The sequence below is a fragment of the Phyllostomus hastatus genome, unplaced genomic scaffold (genome assembly GCF_019186645.2).
Source record: "Phyllostomus hastatus isolate PE091 unplaced genomic scaffold, TTU_PhHast_1.1 phas_contig_86, whole genome shotgun sequence".
NCBI lineage: Eukaryota > Metazoa > Chordata > Mammalia > Chiroptera > Phyllostomidae > Phyllostomus > Phyllostomus hastatus.
Window position 1 is genome coordinate 89,165,090 of NW_025333977.1, and position 19,807 is coordinate 89,184,896.

The following is a 19,807-nucleotide window of genomic DNA, read 5'->3' on the forward strand; positions in this document are numbered from 1 at the left end:
ATTTATTAAATCCAACATTAGCAATTTAGTTCTAGCAAAACATTATCCATCACGCTGTTTTCAATTTGAACTCTAGTGATTTTGTAGGTTTGTGTGTTTTTAATTAACAACTGCATGACCTTTAGCTAATAAGTATTTAGGATTTTTTTATCTCTATACAAATACCATAATAAAAATATAAAAGTATAATATAAGGTATTAAAGGACTATATAAGTGAAAAGCCTATAATAATTATTGCCCTTAAAGGGTGAATGAATACTAGAGTGCTTTGAAGAAGACATAAAACTTTCACAATGGTCTGAACTATTCACAAGATAGAAATCATTTCACAAGGGAGAAACTGAAATACAGTGAAATCAAGCAATCAGAACATAGTCTGTGGCACAGCCAGAAAAAGAAATCAAGTTCAACAAAATTTCCATAATCCATGCCACTTCAATTGACCTGAATTAAATTAAATCTAGCAAATATGTAAATGTTGATTTAGTGCTAGCATCCCTCAAAAATGCCAGTGGAGATTCTGTTGGGAACCGCCCTGCCTGGTTTCAGAAGCTGTAACCCCTGCCAGGGCTAAGGCTGAGGGAGTGACCTTGGACTGTAAGCCACCAAGGAGACAAAAGCTTATCTCCCTGGCAGGAGCGCTGCTTCTGCTCCTTTTATTTCATCCATAACTGGCCCCCAATGCTTGGTCAGTTAGCCAATGATGGGTAAGATTCCCCAAGGGGGGGACAACCTAAGACAGGCATGATCACATGGGAGACCCCCAAGGAAGGACTTTGGGGGCTACAGCAAAAGGGGGTGATGGACCCTTGGCACTTGGCTTTGACAAAGCCTGAGTCCTCATTGTCTGTGAGGAATCTCCTAATCTCTTGGCTGCCTTACTTCCCTTGCTCCACCTAAGCCTGAAACAATGACAGAGGGTGGTGCAGCCCTGTGCTGGAATGGATGGGTTCCCTGGGAGATCAGGCCTAAGGAAGAATATGTAAAATCCTGTGAAACCTGCTTTGTTTAGAATGCTCTCAATTAAATGATAAGGGTCCAAGCAAGAAGTAAGTTTGTTCCTCAAAGTTTTACAGCTCTTTAGCTATCTGACCCTGACTCATAATAGGCCCTCAGAGTTTTTTGTTATCCATTGTTTGATCCTTACTTCCTGGCAATGATTAATGAGCTTTACCTGAATCCCTGTGTAAACAAACCCAATAAAAGTCCATTGAGGAACAGGCTCCTGGCCCTTCCCTTTCCTCCCCAAGCAGATCATGTCTTGGTAGACTTATTCTCATCCATGGTGGATGGGGGCGCTTCACAGACAAAGCTTCCCCACAAGATTCTACAGTGGAATTTGTTACCTATTACAAAGAGAACATATACTCTACCACTAAGTTAAATTCTCTGCCAACAATGAATCTTAATAATCAAACCACTATGTTCCCCATATTGTTCAATATCTCATTCACTTTCACTCATATAGCTTTGTTATTTCTTGTTTAAGTTAATAATATATTTGTTCTTAGGTTTTCTACAAGAAATATCTAAAGAGCTTGTCTATTTTACTAGCCTGGGAGTATTCAAGTGCAAGACTATATCTATTCCTTATATCCTAAGAGCACCTCAAATAAAACTTAATATCCCATGGTAAGTTAAGTTATTGTTCTTCATAATTAACAAAAATTGTTAATCTGCACAATCTTTAATGTAGCAGTAGGCCCAAATGTATATATAGCCAGCCAAGAACAATTCTAATACAAAGGACTTTCAACCTTATAGACTTATGATTTCTTATCCATTCTATAACCAAACTGACTTAATTGACATTCATGAAACATTACACAAACTGCAGAATTTACATTCAAGTATATAAGGAGTGTTTGCTTTTGCATGATACCATACTAAATGAAAAGTGCGTATCAAAATCTTTATTTTTGCTTCACATGGTAGATTTTATTTTTTAAAAATTTTTATTGTATTTTTTTCCCCACACATATCAAAACCTTTACATAGTTCTGATATGCTTGAGTTTTGGTTAAGAAGCACTGTGCAAAGCAAAGACTGCTTGTAACAGAATATTTGCCAAGATAAATACATATGGAGGGACATAAAACAAGTCTGAAACATTTCATAGGATTTAACTGATACAGTATATGTTATCTGACCATGATAGAATAAGAAACAAATAATAAAATGTCAAGAATATCCTCAAATATCTGGAAATTAAGCAATATACTTCTAAATTAATTCTTAATTCTAAATTGTTAATTCCATGGGTTGGAAGTAAAGAGTACATATATACTTGTCAGATTAAAACAACCCTGTGTTAGGGTTGAAATATTCTGACTAGAGAAGATTTGAAAGATCAAATAGGAAGTTCACTTTTATTCTGCTTCACTGTTGGAGTTATTGAGAGAAGCCTTGGACCTAGAGAACAACACTTTCCTCTACTGCTAATTTAAGTAGAAGGGATACAGACAACAGTATGGTGATTATCAGAGGGAGAGAGGGAATGGGGAGATAGAGGAGAGTGAAAGGGGATGATTGGTGATGGAAGGAGACTTGACTTTGGGTACTGAACACATATTATAAAAATGATGTATTATAAAACTATACACCTAAAACCTATATAATTTTATTAACCAATGTCACCCCAATAAATTCAATTAAAAAATTTAAGAAGAAGGTGTGTTTTAGGAAAATGCTATGGAAATATAAATGTCTACAAGTGCTGCTTGAAGTTAAGTACTAAGGCAGATTCTTCAAAAAGTCGCACAGTATGCTTCTGCTAGCACTTTAAAAATTTTAATGTAGAACTTTTTGGGGGGTTGTAACCTTAAAAATATTTGAATTGACTACTTCAATTGTACTTTCGCCAAATGTTGTACATCTGAGAAATAACATGGAACAACAGCTCAAGAATTAAACTGTTTTGACTACAATATACAAAACACTAAATAAACACATACCTTAGCTGCATTGATGAAACATGTTTGCAATTGTCTCCCTAAAATCAGAAAATTTTCTGCCGCTGATGGAAGTAATTCATTGTAAAATTCCTCCGCATCTTCTCCTGGCTCTAAGCCCACACAGCAATGGCTGAAATAAGAGCACAAGTTTGTGACTCAGGTTGTGGTCATTATAAACTTCAAATGAATGCTAAAGCTTTTATAGACACTGTGCCTTGATGAGAATTTTTAGTATCTTCCTTTGGTTGTCAAGCCAATAAAAAACTTTTGCTGGAAAATCATGTAATAACTTTCTAGAAAAGTAATAGTCATGCTGGGTTTGCCTATACTTGGAGCCAGGACTCCTAAGTCCTGAAAACCTATTTGTCAACCCTTCAGCAAAAAAAATACACTTGACTCGCAAGAGAAATTAGGCGAGTTTTCAGTGAATGAGCTACACATGCTCTAAAAACAATAGGATTAACATGAAAGTCTAATTCATACATATCACTTGTGCAAACTGATACATTTTAGACATCAAATAGCTGAAAAACACCCGGGTGAGATTAGTCTGCAAAGAAGAGATTTGAAAATCAAACACTCTAATTTTATACCAAGTCTACTTTCTAATACATCTACTTTCCTAAAATCTGCAAAATAAAGGACTGCATATTCCTTAAATCAGAAGGGGAAACCCAAAAATGGTCTCCATATGTACTCCAGTGAGTAGTACTGCTATCTGAGGCTTTTCCACAAAGTGTACAGATGTAAAATGAGCAACAGTAACTATATGCTGAATATGCTAAAGACTTAACTGGCTAATGCTCAATGTACCATGTTTTATTTTTGTTTTTGCACCTCATTTCCTGAAGTTAATGGACTAATGCTCATATATGTTTCTCTTTTCTGTTTGGTTCCTAAAGTTAATTATTTAAGAATACCTATTTTGATTGAGAACATTAAATGAAATTATATTTTTTGTATATTCACAAACACTGGATTCCACTCAAGAGAGCCCACATCAACCAATATTTTCATGAGCTTACATATCTAATCTAAACAAAAACATAAGGCTTTATTAATTTAAGAAAATAATCTTGAAAATCAAAGTAGAAAAAAGAATATTATGTACAGTGTCAAGTGTTTTTTCTAACAATATACCTGAATCCAGCTTTCATCTAGTAACAAATTAGGAATAAGCAGTTCCCAGAGCCAAGATCCACTTAGTAACGGGCACTTTGTTACTTAATTAGAAGTGGCTTAGACACTGAGAACACCTGGTTTATATTATTGACTCCTTTAAAAAACAAAAAGATTTTGATCTTTGGTTTATATTATTGACTCCTTTAAAAAATACAAAGATTTTTCTCTCTTTGATCTTTAATTTTTAGCATGGCAGATCAGTACATGCTGTTTATACATTTTATTGACAGAATTTGGGTTACCCAGTGGAATATACAGTTGATAGCCAAATCACTACAAAGTGAAATGAATAGCTTCTGAATATGTTCTCTTATACTCTTTTGCTTATGCCTTTCATTTCAGCACCTGTTTCATTCTGCGTTGTATGATAAATTCACATAACTATGATACAATCTCTATTATAAGTTGTTCCAGTATAGGACCAGTGCCTATATTTTCATTTCTTCCTGTATTCCTAAGTTAATAAAGAGTCCACTGGCATTTGGACTTCAATGGTGAGTAAAAGATATGATCATCATCTTCAGAGAGCTTATGGAGCAAAAATTTACAGTGAAATATTCACAAACATACAGTTATGAACAACAACACAGTATGAAGGAAAGGTGCAACCATAATTCACCACTGGAGATTGCCAATGCTTGTTAGGCAGATGAATAAAAGAGGTAAATGTTGAAAATAAAAATTTACCAATGTATCCCTTAAGAACGAGCTGACTTAACACTTCATTTTACCTTAATATCTGTGTAAGCTGGGAAATTGTAGCCCAACCACCCTGGATTCGAGAATAATCTTGACTGAGCACCAGGAGGCAATATCGAATGAGGTCATAACAATATATATCTTGCTTGATTTTCTTCAACTCTGAGCTTCCTAAAGGTGTGTTGTTTATTATTTCTAAGGCAAAAGAAAATAAGACACTTACTTTTACTTAATAAACCCAAGAACTATCTGTATTTGTATAGGTTGAATAACTAAAAATACATTAAAAAGAAAAAAATCACTGTTTTATCACAATGTTAAGATTTCTCATGAACCAAAGTCTCGCAGGTTCGATTCCCAGTCAGGGTACATGCCTGGGTTGCAGGCCATGACCCCAGCAACCACACATTGATGTTTCTATCTGTCTGTCTCTCTCTCTCCCCCTCCCTTTCCTCTCTAAAAATAAATAAATAAGATCTTAAAAAAAAAAGAAAAAAAGATTTCTCTTAACTAGAAACAAATGCTAAAATTTTACCCATGATGGAACTGTTTTATTACTTAACCAGTGTTAGCCAATCATGAAAAAATTTTCTTACCTTTTAACTTCAGCAGTACAACGGGGACATTTTGCTCAGGACTTTTTACAACTTCGGAAGCTAAAGATAAGATTCTTGGGTCTGTACCTGTTGGCTTCATTTCTCATATCATCTAGATTTTGATAGAATCAGGAAAATAAAGTTCAAATAGAACACCCTCAAATATTCACTTCTTAAATGTTTGAAATATAGTTTAAACATAAATGAAAACTTTGTTTTGTTTGAGAAGTGAAGGGTAGGTTTGTTTTTTTTCTTTTCTTCCTTATAAAAAATGGGGTTTTCTAACTAGAGTACCTGTATCTTTGAAAGAGCTAGAGACCCCTATACTTTACTGTAACAGCTACAGTACATATTGTTTATTGTGTACTCAGTCAGGAACTGTGGCTTCACATTCGCACTTTCTAATCTGCACAACAATCCTAGGATAGAAATTAATGTTTTTATAATAAAAGAAAAATCCTGTATGCATAAAAGAGCTAACATGGACCTGAGACTGCTATTTTTTCAAAGGTCCTTACAAATTTGGCCCTTGGCTGGGACCTGGAAACTTGGATTTCAGGAAGTTTCTACCATTCCCTAATAAGAATGGCTCACTCTGTCTAAATAGTATCATTTATGCTGAATGCCTGCTTTCCTTCTTGAAGTTTGAAATTCTGGTACATGCAAGCAGAGAATGCCTACATGACCATCCTCCGATAAAGACCCTGGTCATTGTGTCTCCAGTGAGCTTCCCTGATAGACAACACTTCAATATATTGTCACAATTCATTGCAACAGAAATTAAGAATGTTCTATGTGACTCTATAAGGAGAGAACTTTTGGAAGTTTGCAACTGTTTTCCTCTAGATTTTGCCCCATGGGCCTTTTCCTTTTGTGATTTTGGTTTTATCTTTTCATCACTATAATAAATCATAGTCATGACTATAGCTATATACTGAGAACTGTGAGCCTTCCTAGCAAATCATAAAACCTGGGCTTGGTCTTGGGCATCCCCAATACACAACTCAGAAATGTTATGTAATTATAAGATAATCAAAGCCTGTTTATAAAAACATACTAAATAAAATCAGTTATCTTAAAATATTTTAGAAATCCACATCCCAATTCAATTTGTTGCTAAAAATTTATAAAAAATAATTTAATTTAGCCCTAGCTGGTGTAGTTCAGTGGATTCAGCACGAGCTGCAAACCAAAGGGTTGCCGGTTAGATTCCCAGTCAGGGCATATACCTGGGTTGCAGACCAGGTCCTCAGTGGGGGCAATGCGAGAGGCAACCACACCCTGATGTTTCTCTCCCTCTCTTTCTCCCTCCCTTCCCCTCTCTCTAAAAATTAATAAATCTTTGAAAAAATTTAAAGCATTCCAAGCTCAAAGAGATCACTCTAAGAAGTATGATTTTCACTTATAATTAACAGAAGCTAACATATATCATTTATTATGTACTACACTAAGTGCATTTATATGCATACCTTATTTAATCCTCAAAACAGGATTATAAAGTAAAGCTGTAATCATCTCTATTTTACAGATAAGAAAAATAAAGCTGGAGGAACTCAAAAAAACTTGTCATGACTCCACAGCATGTATTCAAATTCCTATCAATCTGACTCCAAAGTATGTGGTTTTAATTACAATGTTTATAATATTCCCTCCCATGTAAAAGAGTAAACAACACAAAACATACCTCAAACTACTACTTCTAACTCACTTTTTAAACTACTATTCTCCATAACTGCCCATCCTTTATATTGCAGAGTTGCCTGTAATACAGGCAGCCCAAATCATTCCTTATTAGATAAAATATGAATCATTAAAAAAAAAGCAAATTTTCAGGAAATATTTTCAGGAAAGTCTAGTACAACTTCCAGAACATATCAGGCTTGCCACTTTCCAAGAATGTGGATATAATTATCTCATCCTTATCAACAGCAGCATTATGCTATGCTTCCTCTGTAAGAGTGAATCAAAATAGAGCAGTACCCACTTTATCCAGTTTCACTTTCTGCAGTTTCAGTTACCCACAGTCAACAAAGGCTCGACAGTATTAAAGAGAAAATTCCAGAAATGAACAATTTACAGTTTTTAAGTTGTATACCAATCTGAGTAGCATGATGAAATCTCACATCATCCCTTTACCAGTGTCTCCACACACTTCTTGCCCATTAGTCACTTAGTAGCCTTCTCAGTGATGACATCACCTGGCCTGGTGTTGAAGTGTTGTATTCAAGTAACCCTTATTTTACTAAATAATGGACCTGAAGCACAAGAATAGTGATGCTGGCCAATTTGGGTATGTCAAAGAGAAGCTGTAAAGTACTTCCTTTAAGTAAAAAGGTGATTATATCATAAGACATTTTGAGAGACCACATTCATATACTTTTTATTAATTTAGTTATAATTATTCTATTTTATTATTAGTTATTGTTGTTAATCTCCTATTGTGCCTAATTTATAAACTTTATTAAAAGTATGTATACATAGGTAAAAATATTGTATATGTAGGATTCAGTACCATTTGCAGTTGCAGGCATCCACTATGGGTCTTGAAATGTATCCCCTGTGGATAAAGGGGGTCTACCGTATATTCAAACATCCCCTCTACTGAAAGTAATTCAGTGTATGCTATTATAAGCAATGCTACAATGAGTACCAATGTACATATCTTTTTTTTTTTTTTTTAAGATTTTATTCATCCATTTTTAGGGAGGGAAGCGGGGGAGGGAGAGAGAGGGAGAGAGGGAGAGAGGGAGAGAGAGAGGGAGGGAGAGAGGGAGGGAGGGAGGGAGAGAGAGAGAGAGAGAGAAAGAAAGAAACATCAATGTGCGGTTGCTGGGGGTTATGGCCTGCAACCCAGGAATGTACCCTGGCTGGGAATCGAACCTGGGACACTTTAGTTCCCAGCCCGCGCTCAATCCACTGAGCTATGCCAGCCAGGGCCCAATGTACATATCTTTATGCATTCATGCCTATACTTCATAAGATGAATTTTCCTTGAAGTTGGGTCTATCATAGTTTTATAATTTTTATGCTATCAAGTGTAACAACCTTTTTCCTCTATGGCTTCTTCCATTGGTGTCATCCTTAGAAATGTCCTCCCTACCCTAAAAGCTAAATATATATACATTCTCATAATTTTTCTAGTGTTTTTATGGTTTTGTTATGTATCTTCAACATACACATTAAGTTATTTTTGTGAATGGTGTGAAATAGGAACCTAACTACATTTTTTTAAGTAGATGAGGTTATCAGTTGTGGAAAAAGTAAACGCACATAGCTGTCATAACTAAGGTAACTAGTCATGAACAGATACAACAGAAGCAACCTGAAATTCCACTTGGGCATATTTGTGGACTCTATTTAGTTCATTAATCTATTTGTTCATTCCTCAACTAGTACAACATAATTAATTTTAATATATGTTTGGAGAAAATTCACACTAGAAAGTAAGCTTCATGAGGACAAAACTCAGACCACCCTTGATGGCTGCCTTCTTCTTCCCAGAAGCTAGACTAGAACATGGCATATGGTAGGTACTTAATGAATCTATGTTGAAAGACAATTAAATACATGAACTTTGGGCATTCCAAAACTCAATTTCTTGACCCTCTGCTTTTCTCCTTGTTACAAAATGGAAACATCAGGTTTCTGGTTGGAAGACTTTTTAGCTAAAACAGGCTTAAAACACTGTTCTTGCTCTTCTGGATTACATAATAAAACATCACTGAAACATTATCCTCCTCACCCAATGTGTGTAAGGGGCCACTATGTTAGATGCAAGGGTCACAAAGATTTTTATACAGGACAGATCCTGGCTAATGTTCTGATTGGGAAGGGAAAGTGTACACACACAAACACGTATATGTAAAATAAATAATTATATAAAATGTTAAGTGCCAAATAGATAATGCAGAAGAATACAGACCATAGAGACTGGGCTTCCCTAAACCAGTTTTCTTATTGATAAAATAAGCAAAATAGAAATTCCTACTTCCTAGAATAATTCAAGATTTAGATGAGAAGGCAGTCACCAAAGATGGTCCTAAAATGTTGCATTACAGTACAATTAAGCCTCAATAATAATGACTTGGAGAGTTTCTATTATATGAGTTTTAAATGCTTTCACGTATTCACTTATTTAATTCTCTCATCTAAGGTGTAATAACTATTATTTTCTCCCCAATTTTAATGAGGAGCATATTTAATTTTAGTTTGCACAAAAAATAAAGTATGAAGTTCAAACCCAAAGATTCTGGGTTTGACTTAACTATCACACAAAACAGTATTAGTACACCTTGAAAGTCAAATTTAGACAAGCAGATAGATTGTGGGAGACACATCCATCTACCTGCCTTGAGCAATAAACTGACAAGTTTGGTTATATTAGTAGTTAAGGGAGCAGAATTTGATTACATAATTAACTTTTTTTGGGGGGGGGGCTTCTCTCTCTTTATTATTAAATTCATGGAGTTTTTGACAGAAAACAAGACAGTCATTTTTCAATTATAAATATTATTACCCTGCTGCCAGAGCACAAGCTCCGGCCGCGATCGTTTCGTAATCTGGTCTGCTTGGCTGTGGGGTTACTGCCTCCACGGATCACTGTGAAAACAACCCAGTTTAATCTAGTTGCAACTGATCCTAAACATCTACAGCTCCGAACTCCGAATCTCCACCGCCTCCCCCACCCCCCACCCCTTCACGCCCTGTCCCTGTAGGTCCTAACAGCGCGGGGAACTTCTGGAACAGAAGGTCAGAAAACAATTGCCTAGGTAACTGCGTCGCCTTCCAGTCAAGTCCAAGGACCAAGCCTCTGAGGCCGCGGGCTCCTTTACCCCTACTTTAGCCTCCACTTTGGCGCTATCAGGCCTTGGGGCCAAGCATCAGGCCTTGTGCCGGAGTCCGCCCTCCCCCGAGCCTCAGTTTCCACACTAAATCTCCACAGAAAAGCTTTGGAGCAGGCCCATTCTCCGGTTAAGAGTTTCTACATTCCGGTCCACTTGACCCAGAGGTCTGGGGTCCCAGCCCCTTGGTACCTTTGGGCCTTCTCCTTCCCCACCTCAGCTCACGCCCGTTACCTCATCCCAAGCGTTCTTCCACCAAAGCACCCTACTCCTACCGCGCACCACAGTTTGCGCGGCGTTCCCGGAGAGGCGTGCGTCGCACCGCGGGTAGGGGCCTGGAGGCGGGATCAGAATCTTGGAGCCAAGGGGCGGGCGTCTTTCACGTAAGCAGCCAATCAACATGCGAGACTCGCCCAATCGGCGCGCGCGTTGAGCGCGGGGCGGAGTCTGGGGTGGTTGCGCCGACGTTTGAGTATGCTATTCTTTCAGGCTGAGGTGGCAGATGGTGGGGATCCCGGTTGGCGAAGACAGAGTCGGAGTCCGAGGAGAATGATGAGTGGACCCTGGCACGTCGACGGTCGCGAGCGGGTTCTCAAGTTAGGCGAGAGTTTTGAGAAGCAGCCGCGCTGCGCCTTTCACACTGTGCGCTGTGAGTGAGGACGACCCCAGGAAAAAGGGGGGAATCTCTGGGTTATGGGGGTTTGGAGGCACATCTCCGAGTTGTGTTCCCACAGACTCCCTTGTTTTGCTGGAGAAAGGGGTGCCCAGAGATCCTCTGCCCTGCCTGGAGTCCTACAGGGGTAGGTAGAAGGAGTCGGAGTCCAGCAGGTGTGGGTAAAACCCGGGGCAGGGGGATTTATGTGAAACCAACAGACAAAGGGAAACTTTGTGAAGGTCTGCAGGAGTGACTGTGGAAACAGACGTGGATGATGTAGAGGTGGAAAGGAAAACAGTAAGGTGACGAATGGAAGGGGGCAAAGGACCGAACTTAGAGGGAAGGGAACACCTTGAGACTGCTGGGGAAATATTCTCTCCTTTCTTGACTTTTTCTTTTTGGCTAATTAGGGTTCTTATTTAGTGTGTTTCTGGGGAGAGATTATGACCCATTCCAATAATCTGCATCTCTTAGATTCCTGATTTCATTCAGTTATCAAATACTGATTATCAAACTGTTGAGGGTGTATTATTAATTTCTTTATTGCAAGGATATTTACTTCCCTATGATTTCTCCTTTTGATTCCCTTTTGGTTTGCCCTCTGAAACTGGTTTTGATAAATTATACATTTTTATGTTGTTGAGGTTGAAAAGGGAGCTCTTTTGCCTTAGTAGTTGGATGGTTATATATATTCCAGGAGGGAAAATATAGCATATTATGATATGATATGTAAAACATTCATTCTTTGCATGATAGCCCCCATAGAATTATAGAGCAGAAAGGAAACTCTGAGATCATTGAATCATAACCTCTTGTTTTTCTGTGCTAAAATTGTAAAGTAGGTATTTTTTTCACTTCCTTTTTCAAGCTCTGCATTTCCTTGTTGTGTAGTGTCTCATCATTCTACCTTTCTCACTTATTCTGTCCCTAGACTGTCCAGAGATCTTTATGGTTTTTACTCTGACTTGTTCCATGCTTCAGTCAGAACATCCAATTAAAACTTAACATTCCCCAAAAGTTTAAGCTTTAGACAATCTAATTATATTAACTCACAGTAAAGATATCAAGAACCAATAGGTTTTTTAACTCTCCAATAATATATTTACATTTTATTAAGGATTTTGCTAAGCAAAATTAACATCTAATTGATGGAATAAATGGGAGATATATTTGCAAACAGAAAGGGGTTTTAAACAATGTCCCTTGATTATTATTCTCCATATTCTGTTGTTCTAAGCTCCCCACAATGAGACATTCACTGCTGGCTGTAGTCTCTTGCCTTGTTCAGTCCCATTTTACAAAAGTATGTTGTAGTTATGTGGTTTCTGTATGCCATAATCTAATAGTTTCACATCTCTCCTTTTCTCTTTTTTGTCAGGTATGCAGTAGTCTTAATTTTTCAAATGACAAAATTTAAGATTATAAAAATCTGCTCAAGAATATATTTTCATATATCTTGGGTATATAGTCTCATTTTAAAGGTGTGAGCCCCATATTAAGTGAATAAAAATAGCTTTTGAAAAACCTTTGCAGGTGCTTCAAAGCTTTTCATTTATAAAGGTTCTCAGAATACTGGAATTTCGTCTTAATCTGAAAATCAGTGGGTTGGCTGGATTGGGAGTAAAAGGGAGAAAACTGTACTTGAACAATAATTAAAATAAAAAAATTTGTACTGCAACAACAATTAAAGTAAAAAATATTAAATAAAAAAAAAGAATGGCTGTCTGGCGTAGCTCAGTGGATTGAGCGTGGGCTGCGAACCAAAGTGTCTCAGGTTCGATTCCCAGTCAGGGTACATGCCTGGGTTGCAGGCCATGACCCCCAGCAACCGCACATTGAAGTTTCTCTCTCTCTCTCTCTCTTCCTCCCTTCCCTCTCTAAAAATAAATAAATAAATAAAATCTTTAAAAAAAGAATTAAAGTTACTTCAATATAAATGTGGAGCCAGTATGCAAATGCAGGTCTGTCTGACTTAGGAGACTGTCTTCTGTTAAAAAAAAATAAATCTGAGAATCAGCTGATCCACCTATAAGAATGAAAATAAACAAAACAACAACCATAATAAACCCAAATGTGTGAATACATTAAAAAGGTTTTCAGCCCTTTGTTTTATTCTTGTTGTTGAAGCAGGCAGAATCTTTCTAGATTTATTTAAATAAAAGCAGTCACTTTTCTTGAGGATAGATTCATTTTGTATATGATCTTCACTCTGTAAGAACTCATAATGAAGGAAGAAAACTATACAATAAGAATTCTGACTTTTTTATTGTATTTTTTTCATTGTCATTTAGTTCTCTTATACCTCCCTTCCCCTTTCAGTCACCACATTGTTGTCTATGTCCCTTGAGTCCTTTTACCTTTTTGCTCAATCCCTCCACCCTCTAACCTCCCCCAACCCCTTAGCTGTCATCCTGCTATGATTCTGTTTCTATTTTGCTTGTTAGTTCACTTTGTTCATTAGATTCCACATATAAGTCAAATCACAAGGTATTTGTCTTTCTCTGACTGGCTTATTTCACTTAGCATGATATTCTCCAGGTCCATCCATACTGTAACAAAGGGTAAAATTTTCTTCTTTTTTATGTCCGAGTAGTATTCCATTGTATAAATGTCCCATAGTTGTTTTATCCATTCATCTACTGATGGACACTTGGGCTGCTTCCATATCTTGGTGATTGTAAATAACACTGCAGTGAACATAGAGGTGCCTATGTACTTTCGAATTAGTGTTTTGGGCTCCTTTGGATATATTCCCAGAAGTGGGATTGCTGGGTCAAAAGGCAGTTCCATTTTTAATCTTTTGAGGTATCTCCATTGTGCAGCCATTGTGGAGATTTGACTTCCATGCAGAGCAGCTGGACCTTATTTGTAAGAAACACTCAAGTTAATGTAGTCTGGGAAGAAGTAATATTCTGTCTTCATGTAAAGCGGTAATTATGCCTGTCCAGCATGCTGAGGCTTTGGAAAAATCTGTATATGAATTCTAGCCTCCACATACATTTTATATTACTCTGGGAATATTCTCCAAACTCTCAACCTCAGTTTTTTAATATGTAAAATGGTAATAATAATATCTAAATGTCAGAATTTTTAAAGGATTAAATAAGATAGCATAAACAACCTAGCACAGTATTTGTTGCATGGTAGAGAATAAATAGTTATTCTATTTATAGTTACAGTTATAGTAATATACTATAGTAATAGTTATAGTATTATAGTAATAGTTATATAACCCTTCATTATTCTTGAAGGGTTATATATTTATGTGTTTATGAGTAGTGCCAGTGAATGTCATTTATTTAGACTTTCAAAAACATCAGGGTTGGCAATAAACTATCAAAAAGATAGTCTGGCATGTGGTAGGGCAGACATATGATGTTCTATAAATGATTACTAAAGGCTTAGCAGATGTTTCACAGGGTAGAAGAGTTTGAGTAACATGTCTCAGCAGAATAAATTTTGGATTTGGGCTAGGACTAGTTTTACAATGTGTGTCCAGATAAAGGAATAAACATTGAAATTTCTAAGTTTGTGAATGGTACCAGTTTTTGCCGTTATGAAATGATGAGCTCATGGGCATTGACTACAGGGAGATTTTCTGAGATGTCAAACAGAGACACTCCAAATAAAGTGTGTGTTAAGCTTTTGTGTCAGAAAATACTAGGAAGTACAGTAATGGAAAGTAGGTTTAAAGTTATATTTATACTTAATATTCTCTGATCAGTGTGACATATTAGAAATGGTGTGGATTTTGGAGTTAGTTGAATTAGGTCAAATCCCAGGAAGTAAATTTATTACAGTAATTTTGAATTCTTTTGTGAAGGTAGTGATGTTATGTGACAGTACAGCTAAAATAGAAATATGATCAACACTGACAGAAAAGTATTAAGTGCAAATTGGGGAGTTATTCTATTCTTTATTCTTTATCCTTTGTGTCATTGTCAGGAAAATAACCAGTTTTTTAACACAATATAAGTAATTGTATTGTAAACCTGAAGAAAATAACATGGATAAAGGAAATCCAGAGAGAATAAATACAGTAAAATTGGTGGTGAGGTTTCCAAACCAACGGTAACTGAAAGAAATAAATTATTTAGTCTGGAATCAGCAATTTACAAGAGAATGCATTTGACATTTGGAAGCATAACCATGAGATTATTCAACAAATTCTAGAATTCTATAACTAAACCCTTTGAAACTCAAAAGTTGTATATTTTTTAAAAACTTGTTTGAAGGTAAATAAAAGACAACATTATTTAAGTAAAAGATAACAAGAGGTGAAATGTGTTAATCCTAATAGTAGAATAATTAGAAATGCAAATAGGTTCAGAATAGTTTTGATAGACTTATTGATTTTAAGTTCATGCTTATATTTAGTACATCTATAGATATTTTGAGTGTATTTCTGTGTTTTTAGTTATCTCAGTTACTATAGGCATTTATGGATAGGGTTTGGGGGCTTGTAAATCACTTGAAATTATATTGTATTTGATATGTATGTTTATGCATTTTTTGTGGAAAGGATCTATAGCTGGTCTAAAGTTTTCATCAGATGCCCATAGGCATTTACGACTTAACACCACCCCCCAAAACACACACATACACAAAAGTTAAGAATTGTACTTAAAGCAAAGAGGCTGTATGAGTGGATAGAGAATGTGGCTTGAGTTCTTGACTTGATCATATACTGGTTTTATTACTGACGAGTGCCCCATTGGCAAAATATGGGTGAGAATATTCAATTCAAATAGATGTTGTAAAGATAAAAAGTAATAACTTATTATAAAGGAAAATAACCAGTTTTTTAACACAAAGTAGGTTCTACTTAGCCTATTGGCAGAATTTTACATTAGAAATACTTTTTTTTCCTCACCTGAAAACATTTTTTTATTGGTTTTAGAGTGAACGAGGAAGGGAGGGCGAGGAGCATTGATTGGTTGCCTCTCATATGCCCCTGGGCCAGTGATCCTGACTGCAACTTAGGTATGGGCCCTAATGAAGTATCAAACCCACAACCTTTCAGTTACTGGATGATGCTCTAACCAGCTGAGCCACACTGGCCAGGGCAGAGATACTGTGTTTCACCCACACAGTTAACTATTTAGAACTATCATGAATGAATTGTAAATACCCCCAAATCAAGATCTTTTATACAGAAATCTGGATGACCAGCTTATCTTTTAAAAATCAGAAGATAATCTGGCATTACATAGCCCATATTCTTTTTGGCAGCACTAGGCTGGAGTCAAGTTATAGTTGTCTGTTGAGATTGGACTTATTCATTCTCTGGGTCTCTATGGATCCTGCTGGTCTGCTGCTTCACTGCTTTGGGTTACCTTTCTGACTTCAAAGCATTATTTAGATGTAGTCTAATGACAGTCATACCTCCTCAGTATTGTCCTTTGTGTCATTGTCAGAAAAACATGGGAGGTCAGAGGGCCATGGTTTTACTTTAGGACATAATTTCTAATATTTTACCTATTATAGATAATTTTTTATTGTCAAATAGTAAGTAATGGGTGCCTTTTAATGAGAACAGAAGCATGCTAGTGAAAAGTACAAAGGGAATATGTCAGTATCTTGCTTCATTGGTAAGATTTTGAGGATAGTTCTGATTAGCAAAGTATCTTAATTTCTGGTAAATCAACAGAAAGAAGTAAGTCTCTGAATTATAAATGCGAAAACTGAGGCATAAGGAAAAGTTGACTAGGTTAAGATATTTTGAAAAGTAGTAAGATAATATTTATGTAACAGTTATGTAACAACTTAACGTTTATAGAATATAGCCTGTTCATTTATCTGAAATTTATAATTGTTTATATTAACATCATTCTTTTGGAGCAAGAAGAGGATATATCATCTCTTGTTATAAATCTGTATTTTAGGTCTTTTTCCTTCAATGACTATGTATGACATATAAAAGGTAGAAAATAAAATAAATAAATCAAGAGCTTAAATTTTATATAATTTATTTTTATTGTGAAAAAAAAAGATTAGTATCTTATTATTAGTGCATTCCTTTGTTTTCCAGGGGGAAAAAGTGTATTTGACCTCTACCTAGTTTTCTCAAATAAAATATTAAACTACTAGAAAGAAAAAAAAGAAACAATAGTCTTGAAGTAAAGGTGAATCTAATCCTCAGGAAACAGTGGGAAAACAAGCTTCTGTACATAATTGAACTTAAATTAGTTTATACCTAAAAATAAGTTTGGAGGTGGTTCAGAGAAGGTTTAACAAATACAGGGCCCAGCACAAACAGCATCCCTTTTTTTATTACAAATTCTTTTATTACAAAATCATAAGCATGTAATTCTGTAACATAACAATATTACATTCAAGCTCAACACATGGCATTTTAGGTTCAAATCAAACGTTCAAATCAAAACTATAAATTATTACACCCATATCATTGCCTACCAACTACAGTCAAGAAGGCGTTACTTCTGACAGGCCCTGTATAAACCAGAGTAAATTACCAAGATCTCTTATATACCCATTATATTAAAAACATTGTGCTAGGAGCCACAATTGTGGAGGAATTAATGTATGAAGCATTGTGCTTTAAAAAATTACAGTCCGATAAGACATGTCCACAAAGAGTGAAATAATTTCAGGTAATATATGTTAGGTTTTCATGAATGATATGGTAAGTGCTACAAATATGGATAAGAATTGAGATTTTGGAAAGTAGGGAAAAGCCTAAACACATCTACCCCCTCAGGGAAAAGGGAACTTGGAAATAGGATTCAAATTCTAAGAGAGCAAAAGCACAGGAAAAAGCCAAGGGGCAGGCTTAGGTACTTTGTTAGTTTAGGTTTTTATTGATTAGAAACTAGTTTGTCCTAGGCAAGAATGGAAGAAGTCTCTGAAAAGGTATTATGAAAGAAGACATAGCTATCTTCTCTCCCCATTGATGTTGCTATCAGTGAAACTGATGGCAGAGATTGTTGGCCAAGCTCTCTTCTTTATTCTAGCTGGATTTTGTGGTTCCGTATTCTAGCTTTAGCAGATACTAATTCCATGATCTTGGGCAAAGGACTTAATTTCTTACACCCTCACTTCCCTTATCTGTAAGATAGGGATATTCACTACTTTATAGAATTATTGTGAAGCTTAGAGATAAAAGTGAACAGGAAAAAATTTTTTTTTGAATTTTTCAAAATTTTGGGTCATAAGGTAGTTTTAATATTTTTTAAAAATTTCCACACTGTAGGAAAAAATTTTTTAAACAAACTAATCAGCACATAAGTTAAAGCTGTTATTATTGTTTTATTTTATATCTTAGATCGTTCTCTTGGATTTATCTACCTTCTCTTCTGCTTTCTACTTTCTCGTCAGAACTCGGTGACACTCAGGCTCAGTTCTGATTTTTCTCTTTAAAATTACTTCATCAGTTGACACTGACAGTTATTTCTCTAAGACCTCTCCAAAACCTCTCTCTCCAAACCTCTTTCAAGCATCTAAAATTTAACACCTTAATTATCTTTTATCTTTTTTAAAATATATTTTATTGATTATGCTATTACAGTTGTCCCATTTTCCCCCTTCACTCCCCTCCACCAAGTACACCCTCTCCCACCCACATTCCCCCCTTTATTTCATGTCCATGTGTCTTACTTATACATTCTTTAGCTTCTACATTTCCCATACTATTCTTACCCTCCCCCTGTCTATTTTCAACCTACATTCTATGCTACTTATTCTCTGTACCTTTTCCCCCTCTCTTCTCCTCCCACTCCACTGTTGCTAACCCTTCATGTGATCTCCATTTCTGTGGTTCTGTTCCTGTTCTCGTTGTTTGCTTAGTTTCTTTTGGTTTTGCTTTAGGTGTGGTTGTTAATAATTGTGAGTTTGCTGTCCTTATACTATACATGTTTTTTCTTTATCTTCTTTTCTTAGATAAGTCCCTTTAACATTTCATAAAATAAGGGCTTGGTGATGATGAACTCCTTTAACTTGACTTTATCTGAGAAGCACTTTATCTCCCCTTCCATTCTAAATGAAAGCTTTGCTGGAAAGAGTAATCTGGGATATAGGTCCTTGTCTTTCATGACTTGGAATATTTCTTTCCAGCCCCTTCTTGCCTGTAAGGTCTCTTTTGAGAAATCAGCTGACAGTCTGATGGGAACTCCTTTGTAGGTTACTGTCCCCTTATCTCTGGCTGTTTCTAGGATTCTCTCCTTCATTTTTACTTTGGCTAATGGAATTATGATGTGCCTTGGTATGTTTCTTCTTGGGTCCAACTTCTTTGGGGCTCTCTGAGCTTCCTGGATTTCCTGGAAGTCTATTTCCTTAGCCAGACTGGGGAAGTTCTCCTTTATTATTTGTTCAAATACATGCTCAATCTGTTGCTTTTCCTCTCCCCCTTCTGGTACCCCTATAATTCGGATGTTGGAACGTTTAAAGATGTCCTGGAGGTTCCTAAGCTTCTCCTCGTTTTTTTGAATTCCTATTTCTTCATTCTTTCCTGCTTGGTTTTTTTTTTTTTTCTTCCTTCTGTTCCACTCTATTGTTTTGAGTCCCAGTTTCCTTCCCATCCCCATTGGTTCTCTGTGCATCTTCCTTCATCTCTTTTATGATAACCTGCATTTTTTCATGTAATTTGCGCCCAAAATCAACCAATTCTGTGAGCTTCCTGATCACCAGTGTTTTGAACTGTGCATCTGATAGATTGGCAATCTCTTGGTCACTCAAAAGGATGAGCCCTGGGGCATTCATCTGTTTTTCTGTTTGAGACATGTTGCTCCTGTTACGGTGAGGGGCGGAGCCTTAGGTGTTCACTGGGGCTGGGCACCCCAGTCTCTAGGTTGTGACGTTGTATGTGGGGGCGGGGGCAGGAGGGAACAATGGTGGTACCTCTGCTCTCCCAGGATCCCAGT

General features: G+C 36.3%; 2 protein-coding genes across 7 annotated transcripts in view; one reads left to right on the forward strand and one right to left on the reverse strand.

Moving 5' to 3' along the window:
• IQCB1 (IQ motif containing B1) overlaps positions 1-10,617 on the reverse strand; it is a 51,595-nt gene extending 40,978 nt beyond the window's left edge. For 3 of the 4 annotated variants that reach the window (XM_045851354.1, XM_045851352.1, XM_045851355.1), the window contains exons 1-5: positions 10,508-10,617; positions 9,949-10,031; positions 5,433-5,544; positions 4,869-5,031; positions 2,956-3,085 (exon numbers count right to left, since the gene is read on the reverse strand). In XM_045851354.1, coding sequence (XP_045707310.1) covers positions 2,956-3,085; positions 4,869-5,031; positions 5,433-5,532 — 393 coding nt within the window. In that variant the 5' untranslated portion in view covers positions 5,533-5,544; positions 9,949-10,031; positions 10,508-10,617. The remainder of the gene's footprint in view (positions 1-2,955; positions 3,086-4,868; positions 5,032-5,432; positions 5,545-9,948; positions 10,032-10,507) is intronic. The other variant, XM_045851353.1, reaches the window with a different exon arrangement.
• A 124-nt stretch (positions 10,618-10,741) lies between these two features.
• Positions 10,742-19,807, forward strand: part of EAF2 (ELL associated factor 2) — a 53,433-nt gene continuing 44,367 nt past the window's right edge. Inside the window, exons 1-2 of one of the 3 annotated variants that reach the window (XM_045851613.1) lie at positions 10,743-10,922; positions 11,008-11,073. In XM_045851613.1, the coding sequence (XP_045707569.1) occupies positions 10,748-10,922; positions 11,008-11,073 (241 nt within the window). In that variant the 5' untranslated portion in view covers positions 10,743-10,747. Of the gene's footprint in view, positions 10,923-11,007; positions 11,074-19,807 lie in introns of all 3 variants that reach the window. The other 2 variants (XM_045851615.1, XM_045851616.1) reach the window with 2 other exon arrangements.